The 19,453-nt window shown below is 49.5% G+C and overlaps 1 protein-coding gene across 5 annotated transcripts in view; it reads left to right on the top strand.

Moving 5' to 3' along the window:
- LOC132449284 (IQ motif and SEC7 domain-containing protein 1-like) overlaps positions 1-19,453 on the top strand; it is an 84,495-nt gene that overhangs the window by 22,898 nt on the left and 42,144 nt on the right. For 2 of the 5 annotated variants that reach the window (XM_060040969.1, XM_060041476.1), the window contains exon 4: positions 7,541-7,660. The exons of 2 other annotated variants lie outside the window; for them this stretch is intronic. In XM_060040969.1, the coding sequence (XP_059896952.1) occupies positions 7,541-7,660 (120 nt within the window). Of the gene's footprint in view, positions 1-7,540; positions 7,661-15,779; positions 17,652-19,453 lie in introns of those variants that run through there. One more of the 5 variants, XM_060041184.1, reaches the window with a different exon arrangement.

Below are 19,453 nucleotides of genomic sequence, written 5' to 3'. Positions count from 1 at the left end.
TTGAGCGTACCTTGAAGCATAGCGACGACTGAAACAAAGTGTGCCGATTTGGCACGTTTTATGCAATCCGCAGCTCCCCTTCTTGTTTATGTTAGATAAGGTTCATTTCAACCTGTGCCATTCTGTGTGTGTGTGTGTGTGCAGTGGTGAACATGAACTCTGTGTGTGTGTGTGCGGTGGTGAACATGAACTGTGTGTGTGTGTGTGTGTGTGTGTGTGTGTGTGTGTGTGTGTGTGTGTAATAATATACAAATAACTTTAGCTGGGTAATTCCTCACAACAGCCAAAATTTGCTCTGACACAACATAGCACGCAACAACACTGATGAGATACCCAAGCGCTGCTATCTACCTCAAGCGTGCATTGCTAAATCATCAGGACTGGTACTGCTTATGCTTGACATTGCGGTGTCAGATTGTTATCCGTATCCCTCCCATGTTTGATTTAGTCAATGCTCGGAATAGCTTCCCATTCCCGGCATTGTTTGTGCAGTTGTCACACGGTGCGCGCATAGGCCTTTATACAAATGGAAAGGAGAATCTCAAAGTGTAATGTCCATGCATGGAAAAGCAGCTTGATTGGAAAAGATGATTGTATTTTCTTTATTTCTTCTTTACATATTATCCATAGCAGTTTTTCCTTTTAAACCTGTGTGTCGGAGTCTCTGAGCTGTGAACTGGGTAAACGTATCCACAGAGCACAAAGACCTTCACACGGCTGACACCTGGCACGCAGGTGTCTCATTCAGAGTCATGATCAAGTGTGTCCTGATCCATCTGATCGGGCCCCCCCCCCCCCCCCCCCCCCCGCTGCCTGAGGTTACACAGAGGCCAGGGTACCACGGCCTGGTGTTAAACCCTTTACGGTGTCGCCCGCCGCCGCCTAGCGTACCTTAGGGGATGTAATCCAGGGAGGGATTAGTGGTAAAGCAGGAAGTGGAAGGTGCAGGGGGGTCCGCCACCGAGCCTATCACTTCATCTAGGGCCAGCCCAGGGGGGTCTCGCTGCATGGCTGACGCTTCTCTCCATCTGATGGGGCGGCGTAATTTGCAATTCCCCAGCTCTGGGGGAAGGAGGGGGGGGAGGGAGGGGGGTCGGGGGTGTTAGTCTTGGAAAGAAATCCGACTTGAAAGCGCGGGTGCCAGTCCACGGCGGAGGCAGTGGGATACAGCTGTTAGTGTGATGAGACACTGGCTGGCCCCGTGATGTAGTGGTCGGGGACGAATGCCCCCAGTGACTGAGTGACTTATAAGAGAAGGATTAGATTCCACGCACGGAAGATTTCCCCCCTGCCTAGACCTAATAAGGGCAATAAGCCTCATCAGAGCTGTAACCGTTAGCCTGGGGCTTAAACAGTGCTTATTGCCTCCACGACGAAGATGTATTGCCAAGGAAAAATCGAAACATTAGAACATTGAGAACCTTCATTCATCGATAATGGGAGGACCTGCTTGACCATTGCTCGCTTTTGAAGCTGATGAAATGCCGACTATGTTTTGATTGGTTAGCAGTAGGAACTTGCTGACTGAGCAATCAGCAAACACAGTTCAAAGTTTGTCTTTCTGTTGTGAAAGCATGCGTGAGATTGCATACATTGCATAAAAGACAAACTGACCCAGAACAGAACTTATTTCACATTCAAGTAAGTTTAGTTGTGGTTCAGTATGTCTTTTCACTTGGCAGCCACAGCATACCTGACCCAGGATTGCCTCTGTAGGATTGATGGGGTCGGCTTAACAAATGACACAGTGCAAATAGGTCTTTCTGAAATACAAGCCTTTCAACCTCCCCACTGCCCTTAGAGAACTTACAGCAAGGCCTCGGAGGTCACCAGGGGTCGCGGTTCTGTGTTTCCTTGAGAAGAGTGTGGTGCTGCAAGCATCTGAACTCCTTTTGAGCCATGTTATTGACTGCTGATTCTCTCTCTCTCTCACTCACTCACTCTCTCTACGGGGGAGGTAGCCAGCCTACACAGCCATGTTATGACAGGCGACAACTCCATGAAAAATAAATGCCCAACCTCTCTCTTCCTGAGCAGGGTCAGAGGTCAGCAGTAGCGGGGGAGCTCCATATTTCCAGCCGGTGACACTAATTGCAGGGGTTAGGAAAACGTGTGTAAGGTGGATTTTTTGATGCGTGAATAATAGCTATATTTATTTATGTTCAGCCCTACCGTGTTGTTGACCACGTTGGGTGTGGAGCTGTGCAGATTGTCATCGTGAACGGTCCTCACCCTCTTTGTGTCTCTGATCAAGCCTTTCGATTCGTCTTCCCTCGCCTCTTCATATAATAAGCAGTGGGGTGTACAAATATTTCTTGCTGAGCTATATTCCCTGAAACAGTGTGCACTGCAAAGTAAACCACTATTATTACAATAATCAATAGGCACTCTGGGGTCCTGAGTGTGGCGTGTGAGGTGAAGCACTGCCATCTGGTGGTCAGCAGACAATAGTGCTGTTTGTAAAGTTTGGTACCTCTCACTGTCTCTATTGGTTGATGTGGACACACACAGACACAGACACACACACACATGCATGCACAGACACACACACACACACACACACGCACGCTAAGACACACACTGAGACACACACACACGCATGCACACACACACAGAGACATACACACACACTCACAGACACACACAGAGACACAGAGACACACACACACACACAGAGAGCGAGCAGATTTTAATTTCCTCCATTGCTTCTCTCCCAGGCCAGTATTGGAAACAAGGAACCCAGCAGAGCAGCTTAGTTAAAGGACTAAATGAGGCTCCCCGCTGATCCGCAGGCACAGATTGATCCATCCGTGTTCATCTGTCACAGCACATTCAACCCTCCTCTCCAAACAGGAACACAAAGCAACACAATCAAAACCGTGCTACAGTAAAACCGGACAGAGTGTGTGTTCACTCTCCAGGAAATAAGCCATAGGGCGTAGAGCGCTGCAGTCATTGTGAGGACTCATTTGTGTTGTGGTTCTAGGCCCCCCCCCCCCACACCATATTTTACTATGAAGTGTAAAATCAGTAATGGTGTGTATTTTCATTTTGGATGTAGCCTACGTCTTCTATTGGTTTACTTTTGTTTGGTTGGTTAACTGTTCATTTGCATAATGCAATCATCTGGAACAGGCAAAGACCAAATGGAGTGAGTTCTGTTTCATTAAGTGGCATTGCTATTCCTGTTATCAGTCGACTGTGATGAGTACAGATGATCAGCGGGAGCCTTTTATCGGAGTGTGGACACAGCTGTAGCACGCAGCATTTACCTGTTTCTTTGCAATGTCAGAGCACCAACACGGCCCTTGTGTGGAACCACTCGTATACATATAAACATGAACACCGCATTGGCCTTTGGATTATTGGCGTGAACGTCGCCACCGTATCAGAGAGGCCAAGACTGGCTGCGTTTTCTAAAAAAGCACCGATGTTCTCACTTCTTAACCAATTTCAAAGTGTCGTTTTTATATTCAGAATACACAACTCCCCTGTTTACATTTGTTTATAAATGCTTCTCTAAGCCTCTCAAATATGTCGGCGATCACGTATGATCCAATACTCAAGCTCCCTGTATGTACTGCGGTGTCCCTGACTGTGGCCTGCACAGAGCAGCAGACCCCGAATTAGTGCACTGCATCACCTGTGTTTGTCCTACGACCAGGACACTAGGTGGGGTTATGTCACAACGCTCTGTTTGAACACCATTATTTATGAACCTTTTTGATTGGTCCTTTAACAAAACGGATCATTGCAACCATTTGTACCGTCTAAAAGCCACTCGGCCTGAATACCTCTCCACGCTCGAAGGGGCAAATGGAGACATGTTCCCCGCCCAGCAAAGCTCCCTGGGCCCATTGGCATTCTGTGGGCTGCCCGCACTGTGATTCCCTGACACTTTGAGGCTGTGCTCAGTGAGGAGGCGCTGCAGTTGGCTGCTCCTTCAAGAGGGCAAGGAGGAGGCAATTAGGCTGCAGCTCATCTGTATTCACTTCCTGTGAGGCTAAAGCCAACCCTTTTTCAATATGTCTCTGCTTTTAAGTGTGTGTGTGTGTGTGTGTGTGTGTGTGTGTGTGTGTGTGTGTGTGTGTGTGTGTGTGTGTGTGTGTGTGTGTGTGTGTGTGTGTGTGTGTGTGTGTGTGTGTGTGTGTGTGTCTGCCCGCGTGCTTGTGTGTGTGTCCTGGAATGGCCCGTCCTGCTGGATCAAGAGGGGCCATATGGAATGAGGGGGTGGTTGGCACTGAGAGCCCACCACCCAACACTGTATGGAAGATGTGTGTGAGTGGTCATGCTTTGACGCACAAATGCACACACAGGGTGATGGGCCTGTGATCGAGGTCTGCAGGGCAAGAATAAAGGAAGACAATCAAAAGCAATGGCTTAAATGGCTCTCGAATTGACTCTATTGTTTTGAGCCCATCTGTGTATGTGTGCGCTCCTTAGTAAGTGGTTGCATATTTCCTTGTAGTGGCCATAGCATAGCATAGCATAGCATAGCATAGCATAGCATAGCATAGCATGGCTTTAGAATTCTATAACACAGGTGTGTTGAAACCCAAATGGTTGGTGGCTCCCCTGTTGGCACATCTGTCCATTTGGCAGCGTGTGTGTTGCTCCCCGCTCCTCTGCTGGCTGTGTGAGCGTGTGTGAGCCGACTGCTAATGCTCTGCCCCGGGCTCCCCCAGCTCCCCTCCGTGAGGATGGACATTGATCACGTCTTCGCCCCCACTCAAAGTTTCCTTGCAGTGCTTTCCGTCTCTCGCTCGCTCTCTCTCGCCCTCTCTTACTTTTTCCCTCCCTCTCTTGCTGTCGGTGTCTCTTGCTCGCTCTCTCTCGTCCTCTCTTACTTTTTCTCTCTCTCTCTTGCCGTCGGTGTCTCTCGCTCTCTCCCTCCATCGCTGAGCTGAACAGTCCTCCGGCCCCTCGTTGTGAGGACGTACAGCCCCGATCAGTTTGCTGAGAGCTGTGTTAGTTGGCAGCAGCTCCCCGTGCACAGCTGTGCTTGGCTGTCACGGCAGAGCGCCGAGAGTACATGCTCCAGACAAAAGCCCTGCAGCGGGGCGCCTCCCTGTCTCTGTGGGGGGCGCGTGACGCGGGGGGCATATCGACGCCATTCGTGGTTCGACCCCAGGTTGAAATGATGCAACAGGCGTTTGTAGTATGCAAGTGAGCATTTACTATTCACACACTCACACTCACACACACCGGTACAGACTACAGTGATTTCCAAGCACCACCCACCCCTGCTTTTAACTTTGATGACAATTGATTTGTGCCGTAGAAGTTTCCAAGAAGGTAGAACACACAATCCCCCTCTTGGGACTGTGCTTGTGTTTTCAGTACAGGGGGGTCTCTCCGTCTCGGTCTCTCGCTGCTTGCATTTGTAAAGACCCTGTTTCCAAGATGACCTATACTGTTGGTGAAATTGGATTACTGCAGCTAATTTGTCATTTGTTTCCTTCTAGGCATCTGTTTTTAGCTGGTTGTGTAAGGGAGTATTGTACCCAATTAAAAGGCCTGGCAAATGAAATGGCTTCATCTCCATCTCTCTCTCTTGCTGACTCTCTCTCTCTCTCTCTCTCGCTCTCGCGGTCTCTCTCTCTGTCTCTCTCCCTGGCTGTCTCTCTCTCTCTCTCTCTGGCTAACCGCACAGTCTAAGCCTGGTACCCCTGGGTGCTGGTGTCTTGTGCAGGGCTAGGGCTCTGGGGCTCTGGTTACAACCCGTCCCCTTGCACACCGGCCTGCCTGGGACGTGGTTGCCAGGCGATGGTTGTCAACAGCTGCCTCTCTGCCAGACAGGGTGCCAGAGGATGCTGCTGATGCTGAGCCACACATTTGTCACACTATTTACCGTCTGTTTTGGAATAATAAACATGCTCTCACGTTTTTTTTTTTTTATTCCTGTCATGGTTTGCGATCGCAAATGAATCATCCCAAGAGGATATTATTCTTTTCCCTGTCTTCGCCGGAACAATGGGGAGCCCTTTATTTTTTATTTTATCGGTTTCCTTATATTTGATTTATAACATTTCCCCGATTTTTATGTGATGTCTTTATGATGCAAGGGCAGTGCAAGCCACTCTAATTCCTTCTCATTTCACATGCATATTTAGTTCGCTGTGTGTCATCCATTGAGAAAAAAGAGGAAAAACTGGGTACACTCATACTGGTAAAGTCACCTCTTCCCTGCTCATTATCCCCTTCCTCTTTCACTCCGTTCCATTATGTACTGATTTTGCTTTTTATGCTCCCGAGACGCGCTTGTTTCCGATGCCACACACCATCTGTCCGCTCTTGGCCCGCGTGGTGAAGAGCGCCTTTACCTACTGACTGCTTATTTTCCCACAGCCTCATTAGAGAGGAGAGCCGCGGCAGTTGAAAGAGACGCTACAGAGGAACGCATCGATTCCACCGGAGAAGGGAACATAAGGAGGGGGAGGGGGGGATGGAGGAGAGAAAAGGAGGAGGGGATGGAGCAGGGAGGGGAGGGAGAGGAGGAGGGGATGGAGCAGGGAGGGGAGGGAGAGGAGAGGAGGAGGGGATGGAGCAGGGAGGGGAGGGAGAGGAGAGGAGGGGATGGAGCTGGGAGGGAGAGGAGAGGAGGTTGTGGTGTAGGTGAAGCAGAGAATTTATTATTATTTATTTATTTAGAAAATTGGGTTTTGAAGGGGTTGTTGGAGATTGGGTGAGACAGTAGCAGAGAGGAGGGGAAAGAGACAGGGAGGGTAAAGGAAGCAGAGAGGGAAGGAGAACGGGTGAAGAATGGCATGATAATGAGCCCTACCTCTGACACATCCTCCTGTTTCTATGGAGACCAAGGAGCCAATCACGTGGCACGGTGAAGGACCGTACTATCCGGGGTGGAATAAGAGGGTGGAGTGGCGACGTGGTTTCCCAGCCCGTCCGTCTTAATGAGACGAGAGGATGATCCGTCCCCCCGGTGGCCCTGCCCCGGGCTGCAGGCTCCTTTGTTGTTCCAGCTAGCCCTCCTCCCTGTCCCTTCCCTCTCCCACGTATCGCCACCCCACGGCTCAGCAGGTGTCCACACACGGGCTGAGCATCAGCCGCACACCGGCAGCACCCTACAGCTCCTCCGCTCTGAGCCGCACGAGGACACTTGCGAGGCTACACGCACATGTATACACACACACATATATACACACACACATATGCACACACATATACACACCCATATACAGACACACATAGACGGATAAATACACACACACACATACACAGACGGATACACACACGCGCACGCACGCACACACAGTCGGATGCACACACACATACACACACACACACGGATAGACGGATACTCCCCCCCTCCCGTTGGCTGCTTGGGCGCTCCTTGTTACATCACGTGCACTGGCTCTCCGGCTGCCTGTGTTTGTGACTGGGAGCGAAAGAGAGGGAGCAGAGTGAGGAAGAGGGAGAGAGAGCGAGAGCGAGCGCGTGTGTGCACGGAGTGTGTGAATGTGACTGAGCCTCCCGACACCGTCCCGTCGTCGCGACAGCCCCCTGACCAGTACTCCTCCAGGATGGACAAGCCCAGCGTGTGGCGCGCCGTGGTGAGCACCACGGACCCCCGGAGGGCACGGGACCCTGGGTGTCAGCCCCCGAGACCCAGCTCCGCCATGGCGTACCGGCTCTACGACATGTGAGTAGCGCGCTCTGGGCGGCGGAGCGGGGGGAGGGGGGTCCGGACCGAGCTACCTCGGTCCCATCCCCTGGGTGGCAGATGGCAGTATGGGGGGCTTGGGGGGGGGGGATTGCAGTGTCTCTATTGTTGAGTGGCGGTGCTGAGTCACCTATGGCTTTCAGACCCAGCACCTCTCTCTCTCTGCCCCCTTCTTTCTCTTCTTGGTAAACAGCCGCTGTCCGGCCCCTGTCCTGCAGGGGGGAGGCTCCGGTTTCAAGGAGAAATCAGACGGGAACATTTAACTGTCCTTGTATAGTGTGGTGCGTCTGTTGTAAGGGAAATGACCACATGGGCATGTGAGTGTGTGTGTTGTGTTTTCCATGTCTGGGAAAAGTGACAAATTTGGAGGTGATGCAGTGCCAGCACAGATTTGGCACATGCCTTCCTCCCAGCTATATGTGTGTGTGAGCGTGCGTGTATGCATTTGTGTGTGTGTGTGTGTGTGTGTGTGTGTGTGTGTGTGTGTGTGTGTGTGTGTGTGTGTGTGCCGACTCTCAGCCGACTCTCAGCCCTAGTCCCACTGGCTCAGTCTCCCCGGCCATCTGAGACCCATGTGACCGTTTGCAGGGGAGCACGCTACATGGAAAAGTGCTCATTTTCTCTTCTCTTCCCTCCTTCCTGCCCCCAACCCCCCCCCCCCCCCCCCCCCCTGTTTTGTTCTCTCGCTTTAGTTATTTTCGGGATTCTGTTATTTGAGTTTGTGCTGTTTGCTTCCGGTGTCTGCTGCAGACATCACATGGCACGACGTGTGGTCGCAGAGTCCTCGGAGAGCATCCAAGACACCTAAAGACGTCTCATTATCCGTCCACCACCATGTTGTGTGTGTTCACCTCATTCACCCAAACATGTGACAAGATGCAAGATTTCGTTAATCCACGTTTTTCCAATGGGTAGACGTGTTATCCCGCAAAAAACGGGTGGCATTTAAGCGCCGACCTCCTTGAGACGGAGTGATCGGGAGGCCCGGTTCCGGGCCTCCCGGCGGTGTGGTTAAGCCCGTCTCACTGCTGGGCGACCGGGCCAAGCGGTGGCGTTATCAGCGTGATGCATCTCTCCACCTGATGGAGGTATCAGTCAGCTTAATGAGCGAGAGCCGAGACCTTCACGGCCCTCCGCCGAATCCTTCATAGGCAATCTGGTCTTGTCACTCAGGCCCGATAATGGACCGCTATCTTCCCTCCTTCTCTGTCTTCGGCGTGTTGGAGTGCGGGTCAAGCATGATTCTCCCCGCTTCCCTCACTAATCCCTCTGTTCTGGTTAGGTGGAACAGCGCTGGAAAGCACTAGTCACGCCCGCACGAGATTGCGATTTTTTTCCCTATGGAAAATTTCTTCATGATGACGAAAAATGAAATCTCTGTTTTGTTCTCGCTCCGTTTCAGTATCAGGGCCCTGTATCCCCTCTACCCCTCCTCCCCCACCCCCAAGCCTTCCTAGAAACTACCACTCTGAGTAGTCCCAACCAGTGCTAAAAGAAAAGGAAGCGACTGCTAATGTGGAACACAGTCTTGTTGTTGTTGTTGTTGGTGATCTAGCATTCGGCAATATGAGTCTGCTTGAGTTGTGACTCATGCCAGGCGTTGCTGGGACACAGCGTTGCTGGAACCCTCCTCTTACAAGGAGGCCCTGTCTCACTCCTATAATGTATTTTCACCATCGCTTGTGGGGCTTCTGCTCTTCTTGATTATTATCATTGGAGGCACGCGCGCTGTAACAGCAGCACGTTGGTGGTCACGGGGGAGGGGGTGGGGGTCTTGCCTCATGACTCCCCCTCATGGCCCTGAGGGGCCTGCTGATGCACCAACAGAAAATACTTGACAAGTGTTTAGGTTGCTGAGGTACAGCCCACCCGATGTTGACGCTTTGTTTAACACTGTGCCTCGGTGTGTGTTGCCTCAATGTGTTTCTGGAGTATAATGGTGATTGTCACTCCTGTCACAACGCTGTAATTAGTAGCCAGGATAGGGCTTTTACTTTGACAGGGGCCATTTAGTTCACCAGTTTTCATTCAAACTGCTGGTGCAGTGGAATATGGAAACAAGCCGGACTGCACAAAGCTCCAGTGATGGGGATGTTTTAGTAATCCTGATAACCCTTTCATTTAACTGTGGAGAGGAGCTACAACCACAGCCTTATTGTGGATGTAGAGGTGTACTCTGTGTCCTTCTCCTAGGTCTGTAGAAAGCTGGCTTTATCATATGTATGCCCTTTAAGGGACTCGATGCCTCACATCCTGAGGAGACTGTGTTCGGTAGAGCAGGCGATGCTCAAATGCCCGCCGCCCCCTCCGCCCTGTATTGGCTGGCGGTGAATGTAAATTAATTCTCATTGTACAGCGCCTGCCCCAGTGACGCAAGAGATGAGGAAAAACCAAGTGCGTCATGACTGGCTGTAAGAGGCTGACGGCACACTGCTGGGCGGGGAGAGAGCACAGGTTCTGTGGACTCTGCTCACGCAGCGAGAGCCACACGGGCTGCCAGCCTGGCGTGGTCCCACACATGCCCAGGGCCCGTGGTGAGCAGTGGGACTACATGCCGGACACGTACACTGCCATGTGAATGACCGCTTGCTGTCACTTCGCATAACCTTAATGTACGGGGAGGCATGGAGTTCCATGACTGAAAGTCAGTCTCCACGCACAACAACCAAAACAATAACAGCAGTAGCAGGGTGTTGCTGGTATGGACGCAGCCCTGTCGTTGTAGGAGAGTAAACCAGTCCGATTCAGGGCGGTCTTGTCGCCATGGAAGGGCACTGTGTATGACCTTTCAATTAGCACACTGGGGGTTGGAGTGGGTTGAATTCATAATTTGAATCATCTCCTCTTGGACCAAAGCAACACCCAGTGATTCACTGTCCATGCTGACAGACCCAGAAAACGACAGAACGGGGCCATGCCCTGTGCTTCACACGAGGGGATATGACAAAGCAGGTGCGGGCGAGGATTTCCGGAGGTCGTTGAGTCAGAGTCAGAGAATAAGGGAAACGTATCCGTTGTTTCGCGTGCCGACATTGGAGCGATGGCTGCTTCTGCAAGGGCAGCAAAAGATAAAAAATAAAAAGGCTGACCGAAGCCTGGCATTTGACCAACCAAACCCACTTTAGACCATCTGGGTATTTATAGACCCGGGACGCTAATGGAGCTAACGGCTAGCTTGTTTGTCATTGCCTGATGCTGCAGCTGTGAGCTGGAGCACTGAGGGGCCACACAGAGAGACCGGCAAGAGGACCGGGCGTCAGAGTCCTCTGTGGCACATCTCAGCGACGGGCGTAGCTCTCCTTGGGGGGGGGATTGGGGGCACTGAATGGTGTTTGTGCATTGTGGGGTTTGAAGCAGCCCATAATGAGGCCCTGGCGTTGCCAGCAGGGGCTGAGCGCAGAGAGGGGCGCAGGGTGCATGAGAAGAGGATTCAGCTGAAGGAGCTCTGGGGATGTGGGTCCAGGGTTATGACTAATGGTTACATAATAGCCACTGTGCCAAGACGTCAAAGGGCATGTGCATCACTGACACCAAGGTTGTGAACGTCGTGTTCTGGCTGGCAAACCTGCATCCTGAATGCATTCTGAGTGTTTGTCTTGTTGTTCGTATTTGGTTTCCGTTTGATTCACCCGTTATTTACTTTCATTTTGTTTGACTTCTTTAATTCTTGGGTGCCTTGGCATAATATATGCAGCTACTCCACAAATGACAGATTCAATCTAATCATAGCATACCACAGACTGGTGCATCCTATGTTGACAATAATAATATCAGCAAACTGTGAACCCAAGAGACGTGATTGTGATAATATTCCCTGATTATTTAATGATGTAACTATTTGGTCGTAAAAAGGTTTAAATCCTCCCTCAGGAAAGATGGTGCTCTATCGGTTCTGTTGGCCTCAGGATAGAGAAGGCCTTCAAGACAGTTTGCAGACCCAGAATACTAAAGGATCAAATTAAATGCCAGCTGCATAGCATCTTGGTTGGTTTAGATGTCCGTCCTCCTCTGAATCTCAAAAGACTTGAGCAGTGTAATACGTCTTCATCTTGACCTTCAGTTATAATTTTCCTTCTCCCTTAGATTCTCTGCCTCGCCATCCTGGCTTTGTCCTCGCGACCCACATGCTTGTGTTTCGGTCCATGCCTTGCCTCCACCTCTCTTCCGCATGGCCGCTCGCAGGCTAGGGGCCGAACAGCTGTACTCGACAATCTGTTTCAATCTGCAGGAGAATGTTCTACGCACGATAACCTTCATGTACCCTAATCTCTCTGAAACGACTATGCTGAAATATGGTATTGAGTCACACGTTCAAGCTTTTCACCGTCCACCTAGGATACCGTTGTTTCTCCTTATGTTCTCACTCGCCTGCCGTGAGATCCTTCTTGAGTGCTTTATATTGATCTTCCATACATCCATGGGCACTGGCAAGCAAGTGCAATACGGAGCCATGGGAGATAGAAATACGGATACGTCTAGGCTTTTAACCTAGATAAATAGCATTGTTGTGCTGCTTTGAAGCTGTGTAGTTAAAAACGGCAATGGGATTATTCAAGTTTATGATCTTGCACTAAAATTAACATACTGTATGATGTTCAAGTTCTTTATTGACTGACAGAAAAATGGACCAACAGTAATATATTTAATGCATTGCACCCATTAAAACGTCCAGCAATATTGCCATCTATAAATGAATTGGGATTTATCTTTATTAGTATTTTTCTAAGTGATCTGTCACTGATCATTTGATCATGCTTGTAGTGGAAATGCAGGAAATACCACAATTGTCCACAAGGGGGTGGACTATTCTAAGACAACTTTACACACACCCGTCCTTCATACCAGAAACCATTCCCATCTCATTCTGTGTTACCAGCCTGGGTCTGTTTTTCATAACAGTCCTTTATCATAAATCGAAACGACAAATCATTCTCATTCTTGGTTGGTATTATAGTTCAGAGTTGATCTCCTCCTATTATTTTGAGTATGCAACGGGCTCTGTTCGCCAGGATCAATCTTTAACTCCCCTCTCATTCAGCTCTGTTTCTCTCCCAAGCCTCACTGCAAACCCTCTCGCCCCTCTATTGTAGTGGCGGTATGTCACTCAACCCCTCTGCTCAATCTCCCTTCTCCAGCCTCCCTCCCTGCCCCCGTCCTACCCCTCTTGCATGCTAATGTCAATCGCTCGCTCTCTCACGCTCTCCCTCACTCTCTCACGCTGCGTTTGAGTAGAGGAGGCCATTTCCTGCGTTTTATGTTTTTGCATTGACTTGGCTCATCTTCCTCTTGGAGCACAATGGATGGGATGCTTCTGCAGCTTAGAGGTGATGGACTTGGCGTGGTCACATAGTGCCTTGCATCCCCTCCCTCCTGTCTGTAAAGGGTCATTATCGGCCCGTATCATTGCACTCTGAGGTACCGGGAGGAGGGGGAGGATATGGGGGGGGGGGGGGTGGGGGAGGCGAATCATCGGTCACTTTGTATGCGGCTATTTGTGTCCTTTATTCTGCCTGCTGGCTGATCTAACAGGCGTCTTTCTTTGTCTCCTTTTACAGGCCTTTGATGTACCGGAAAACAAAACCAAATGCGCTCATCGCCACTAGCCTTCTACCGCACCGCACCATAGAGATGGTTTATAGTCAAGATGTAATGAGTAGCTCTTGTTGCCATGCACCTACCAGACATAGAAGCCCCATGCACCCCCACGCACATACACACTCACAGAGATGATGGATACACATTGATGATTGCTGTTATCAAGGTACATTTCACCTTGATAACGACCTTACAGTCATAAGGATGAATTGGATTGGGGAAGCCTATTGTTTTCCTCAGGCTAAGGATGGTCATCCTTAGCCTGGAGGCCATCCTGATCACGTGACCGCCCATTCTGTTTTGCCTAGCGGATCAGTCTGGACCTTTAGCCCCCCACATCAGTCATACGCTTTCAGTGGGCGGGAGCACTTTCCTTGACAAATTCCTTCAGCTAATCAGCTTAACAAAACATGTGACGCCATCATGGTGTGCTGTTCAGTGGATACACGGGATAAAGGCGAACAGCTCAAATGTATTTCTGCTGCTGTGAAATCCCACTAGCGCATACTCTTGTTCACGTTTAATTGTTGTTAACTGCACTTACGGCGGTGTTTACTCTACTAATGTTAACGTTTCCGCTCAGTGCTTCGGGAGACACAATTACTGTTTTGCCAGGAAAAAAATCAACGACGACACAGTCCCTGATTGGCTCTGTGATCTCATCAACTACTACAGTCACTGATAGGCCCTTTAATGTCATCAACTACCGCACTCCGTGATTGGCTCTGTGATGTCATCAACCACCACACAGTCTCTGATTGGCCCTGTGATGTCATCAACTACTGCAGTTTGGTAGGCCCTGTCATCTCATCAACTACCACACAGTCCCAGATTGGCCCTGTGATGTAATCAACTACCAAACCTACCCTGATTGGCCCTTTATTGACATCAACTACGACACAGTCCCTGATTAGCCCTGTAATATCATGAACTATGACATAGTCCCTGATAGGCCTTGTAATGTCATCAACTACGACACAGTCCCAGATTGGCTCTGTTATGTCATCAACTACGACACAGTCCCAGATTGGCTCTGTTATGTCATCAACTACGACACAGTCCCAGATTGGCTCTGTTATGTCATCAACTACGACACAGTCCCAGATTGGCTCTGTTATGTCATCAACTACGACACAGTCCCAGATTGGCTCTGTTATGTCGTCAACTACGACACAGTCGCAGATTGGCTCTGTTATGTCATCAACTACGACACAGTCCCAGATTGGCTCTGTTATGTCATCAACTACGACACAGTCCCTGATTGCGATTAGATAGTCATTTCAGGAGATCGATGTGGGCGGCTACAGGTCCAGACTGATCTGAAACAGGATGTGAGGTCACTTGATCAGGTTGCTCTCCAGGCTAGGACAAACTATCGAGATATTTCAAACAATGCTGACCACTTTCAAAACTTTCCCATGACCAGTTTTTTTCTTTTTCTGTTTCTGTTGCTAGCTAAGCTATGCTGTTTGTTGAGCAAAACAAATTGCTATTTAGTGAACATCGGTCAACATACAATTAGCAAGCAGTCCACACAGAATACAATTATCAGTGGCACAGATGATTATGTATCCCATGTTGGGATTTCACCTCGATTAGGCCATATCCTGGGGTGCTTTGTGTGTATTTGTTTTCTCTCTGTTTTCCAATAATTGCTGTTATCTGGTACCAGGTACCGGCTGAGATAATTATGCATTTTGTTCCCTGATCTAATCTTTGGTGTTTTCGCTCAATCGACAGCATGCCCCCGCCCACAGTCTCCAGGGGCAGGTTCACATCAATTAGTTCAGGTGGATTTCAGTGGCTCAAGGTTATGGATATTTGGGGTAATGGAAGAGGAAGCTGTCATTTCTGAGCACACATTAGATGCCTTACTAACCCTTTGTAACCCCTGGTTTCTTCTATATCACGGTCTCAACAGTTATCTTCATTTTAAATACTTCCCTAAAAGCCAATTTATGGTAATTCACAAAATGAATTGGTTAGCACTGGGGCGGACAGTGGCGAATCAATAAGTAACTGACATTTCTAAATGTTATCCTAATGGGAAGCTATTTTTCAGCTGCTGGATGTAAGCAGAGTTGAATCATTAGCAGACAAAGCGTTTGTCAGTTTGAGGCCTGTTTCGTGAGCTGCGTTTAAACCAGCCGGGTTTTGTCCCGGGAACGCCCTTTAGATTAATTAATTCTTTATTTTTACACAATAGCGTTTGTGTCTTTGTGGCTTGTGCCTTGTTAAAATTTCCTATAATCTCAAATTGGGTGCAGAGGAAGACTTTCATGTTTATGAGGCACCGAGTCCGCTGGTCAGCGCACACACACACACACACACACACACACACACACACACACACACACACACACACACACACACACACACACACACACACACACACACACACACACACACACACACACACACACACACACACACACACACACACACAGTTAACAATTAATGTTATTCCTTCTTCATTAAGGCAGCTGTTTGTTGTGTGTGTGAATTGATGGAAGGCTGAATACTAATGAGAGGCCCTTCCACAGCCGCTTCCATGGTGGCTGCTAGTGGGACCGGGTGCCATCTCAGACACGCACAGACAACTCACACAGAGCTTCACTGTGTCGCAAACATCCCCATTCCCTCCCTCCCCCTGCTGCCTCACCCTCAGTGGGGAAAGGGAGACACAGGGGCAAAGCGTGTGCGCCATCTCAGGTCTCACTGCTACGCGGTGGATCTGCAGTTCAGGTCAACGCACCGCACCACATATTGATATGCGTGCGTATCTGTTTGATCAGGGTTCTATACGCTGGTTTGCTCATGAATATGAATAACTATTTCACCCGGCCCTCCCTCACCCCTTCATGCATATTCATATATATTTTCCGTCTATCGTTTGGCTTCTTTACTATGAAAGAAGATCAATCCTGCTAAAGCAGTGGGCTTCTCTGGTAATATTCTCTAGCGTTTCCTTTTAGCCTAACAGTCATGGTGTTGAAAATGTAGACTTTATCAAACCGGGTTCTGAATCAATTGCCAGCATGGCTCTGTATTTACTTTGAACACAGCATCCTTGTGAACGCATGTGGTCATGCAGTACACCAGCCCCTCCCCCTTAAAGGCCTGGCCTATCAGAGTCTCTGCTGCAAGGCTCCCACTTGAAGCTTCAGTAGTACCGTAGTGTTGTTGCCCAGCAACCAGAATCGGCACATTTCTGGGAGGTCCTGTGTGGATGGCAGCAGCTGAGAGAGACACACAGAAATATACAGACCGAGGGAGGCAGAGGAGAGAGAGAGAGAGAGAGGGAGAGAGAGAGAGAGGGGAGAACAAGAAGGAGAGGAATACAGGGAGGAGAGAGACTGAGCCATGTGAATGGGGTTCGGAGGAGAGATTGTTTGAGAACCCAACCAGAGAAGGAAGGAGGATGCTAAGCTGCCAGCACTGCTAACACAACCTCAAGAAATTCTGTCGCTGATCTCTGCAAAAAGTTTCTGATCTTAGCTGAGGTTGACGAGGAGAAGGACGAGTCATACCTGGTGACGGCCCTTTTCTTAGACTGAGTCACTTCAAACAGCTGGACAGCTGGAAACCGGCATGCATCTTTTTCACCTTTTTTACCTTCCTGCACCTTTTCTACCTTCCTGCACATAGTCATCTCCATGAGCGGAAAGAGTGCAGATGCAGGCTGCAAGCGGTGACGTCTGGAGGATTCCAAACTGACGCTCTGTGTTGAGGGACAGACAGCGGGGGACAGACTGACTAGCTGACCTGGATAGCAGCCCCGAGGAGCCCAGCCACCAGCAGCAGCGGCAGCAGCAGCTCCCCGGCCGCCCGCCAAACCGACAGGTTATTTTGAGAAGGTGCGTCCTCCTGACCGCTGCCTCGTCCGCCATCAAACCACAAAGCGGGTCACCAGCTGCGACTCTGGTCAGGACGGCCCCCCCCCTCTCACAGGCCGGCCCTTTCCGAGACGGGTCCAGGAAGGGATGTGGCGGTGGTTCTGGGCGGGTTAGAAGCCCTGCAGGCTCGGATCCCTGGGGGGGTCGAGTGCTGGTGGAGGGGAGGCAGACTGCTGACCCGCGCATCGCTGGAATCTGAGGCCGCCACAGGGGGTGCGACGGATTGGCGCGAGGGGACGCCTGTGTGAGAGTTTGTGCAAGAGCAGGACTGTGTTTGGGTGTAAGATGCCACCTCCTTAACCATGGCCCCGCCAGCCCTGCCCCGTGCTCTGCTGCGCTGCTGCTGCTGCTGCTGCTGCTGCCGTCCAGCTTGTTGAAGAAGGGGCCTTGTTCCGGCAGACAATGTGGAAGTTTAAGGCGTTCTGTTTGGATTACTGGCACGTGCTGTGTCTGCACCCTCACAACAACTTTTTCAAGAGGTACGTGGACACAAGCTGTATTTAGAGCGCTGCTGTTTTTGAATATGTCAGCGTTTTGATATCGGCGTTGCTTTGTAGTGACTGATTCATGTTCTGCGCAGTGTTGCGAGCTTCAGACTAAATGAATTAAGTGTCAAGAAAAGTCGAGAATGAAGTTAAGTAGAGATTGTCCAAACCGTATACACAGTCATGTTTTTGATGCTGTTGCTGAGGCACGGAAGCCGAGTGAATCAATATGGATTTAGTCCAGATGAATCAGATGCAGCGTGTGTTTTTTTATCTCTTCCTACATGGAAGTCTTCACTTGGCGTGGAGAACATACTTGTTTGTTTCTCTTGTCGAGGACTGAAGGCTGGTTGTTAACTGAATAGGATGAGCTGGCAGTGGCTGAATTAATTCCTGCCTGACCTCCGGAGACCCCTTGCTGCTCACCTTTCACCCAGTGCATAATCGGCACTTAATTATTCAGCCTTCTTACACCTTGCTCGTCGGCACAGATGCATGCATCTCCATCAAGCTGTGATCTTTTATCGTTTAGAGTGAATGACACCTCCCATCGTACCGTTTAATGCCTGGGCTTGTTTTTCAGAGTACCTGCCGTTTTCCAAGTGGCTGTTTTCTTAGTATTCAAGAATTCAATTATTTAAGGTAACGCTTGGTTATCGCTGGAAGGCAAATTCTGGTTTCACAGCGGTAAAGACAATGTGCCAATCAAACAAGGAGAGTAAAGATTACGATACGAAATGACAACACAATTTCAACACCGAGAATATGTATGCCTGTATGCAGCTAATGTACCCGTGAATTCATTAAAATGCATCATTCTTCTTTGTGCCACATGAGGTATCTGTCATGTATCTGAGAAGGAAGCCTGGCTCTGTCTAATTCACACTCCCTCCTCCACACCTCTGGTGCTCCATTGACACTCTGTAAAACCAATCTCCTGTCTGTAACGGCTTGTCACGACACTGATATTAAGCACTCCGCTTCTCTATGACAAACACTCTGGCTCTTGCGCTTCTGTGGGGGCACACACAGAGCTCTACGGGCACTGACAGAGATTGCAGGGGTATTAGTTGAAAAACAGCACAAAACCCCACTGTAGAGAGATATAGGGAGGGATGACGGGGGGGGGGGGGGGGGGGGGGGGGGGAGTGTGTTTGAAACAGACTGTACCTCTTATGGAGTTACTGAGCTATATCCGTTTTCCTTCTCTAAATTAATGTCACTTCGTTAGGCCAACAAGGTACACCTGAGCTGGCCTGCCCAGTCGTTAACGAAGAATAACTTTAACCCTCAAATTCACATAACATTCGATTATTGATTTGAAAACTAAAATCCTCAGTTTGATGCCCAGTTAAGTAACTAAATGACTGCTCTGTTGAAAAGAAGTGGGACGGTGTTGCTTTCACGTTTATTCTAATCATATTCACACACACAGACACACGCACACGTAAACACCTTTTGGAATCATTAATATTCCAAATGTGAGAACCATAGTCCTCCCTCCATTAATATTGCAGGACCCATGTTAACCGCACCCACCCAACAAATCTCTGTGTCTCTGGGAAACCCCCCCGTTGGAGGTGCAACCTCCTTTCCAGATAGGATTTCAACCACCTTTAAGCTGATTTGGAACATTCTCTTACCACAGGGATTTCCAGAGTCCAGTTCAACAGTTCTGCAGACTAGCTCTCCTAGCAAGAACTCTTCCGCAGTACTGTCATTTAAATGAGTCCTAATAAATAGCAGAAAGCACAGGATAACAAGAGAGTGCATGACTCTGTGGTTCTCCACATTAT

This window comes from Gadus macrocephalus, chromosome 1, assembly GCF_031168955.1.
Source record: "Gadus macrocephalus chromosome 1, ASM3116895v1".
NCBI lineage: Eukaryota > Metazoa > Chordata > Actinopteri > Gadiformes > Gadidae > Gadus > Gadus macrocephalus.
This window is presented reverse-complemented; position numbering and strand designations above follow the sequence as displayed.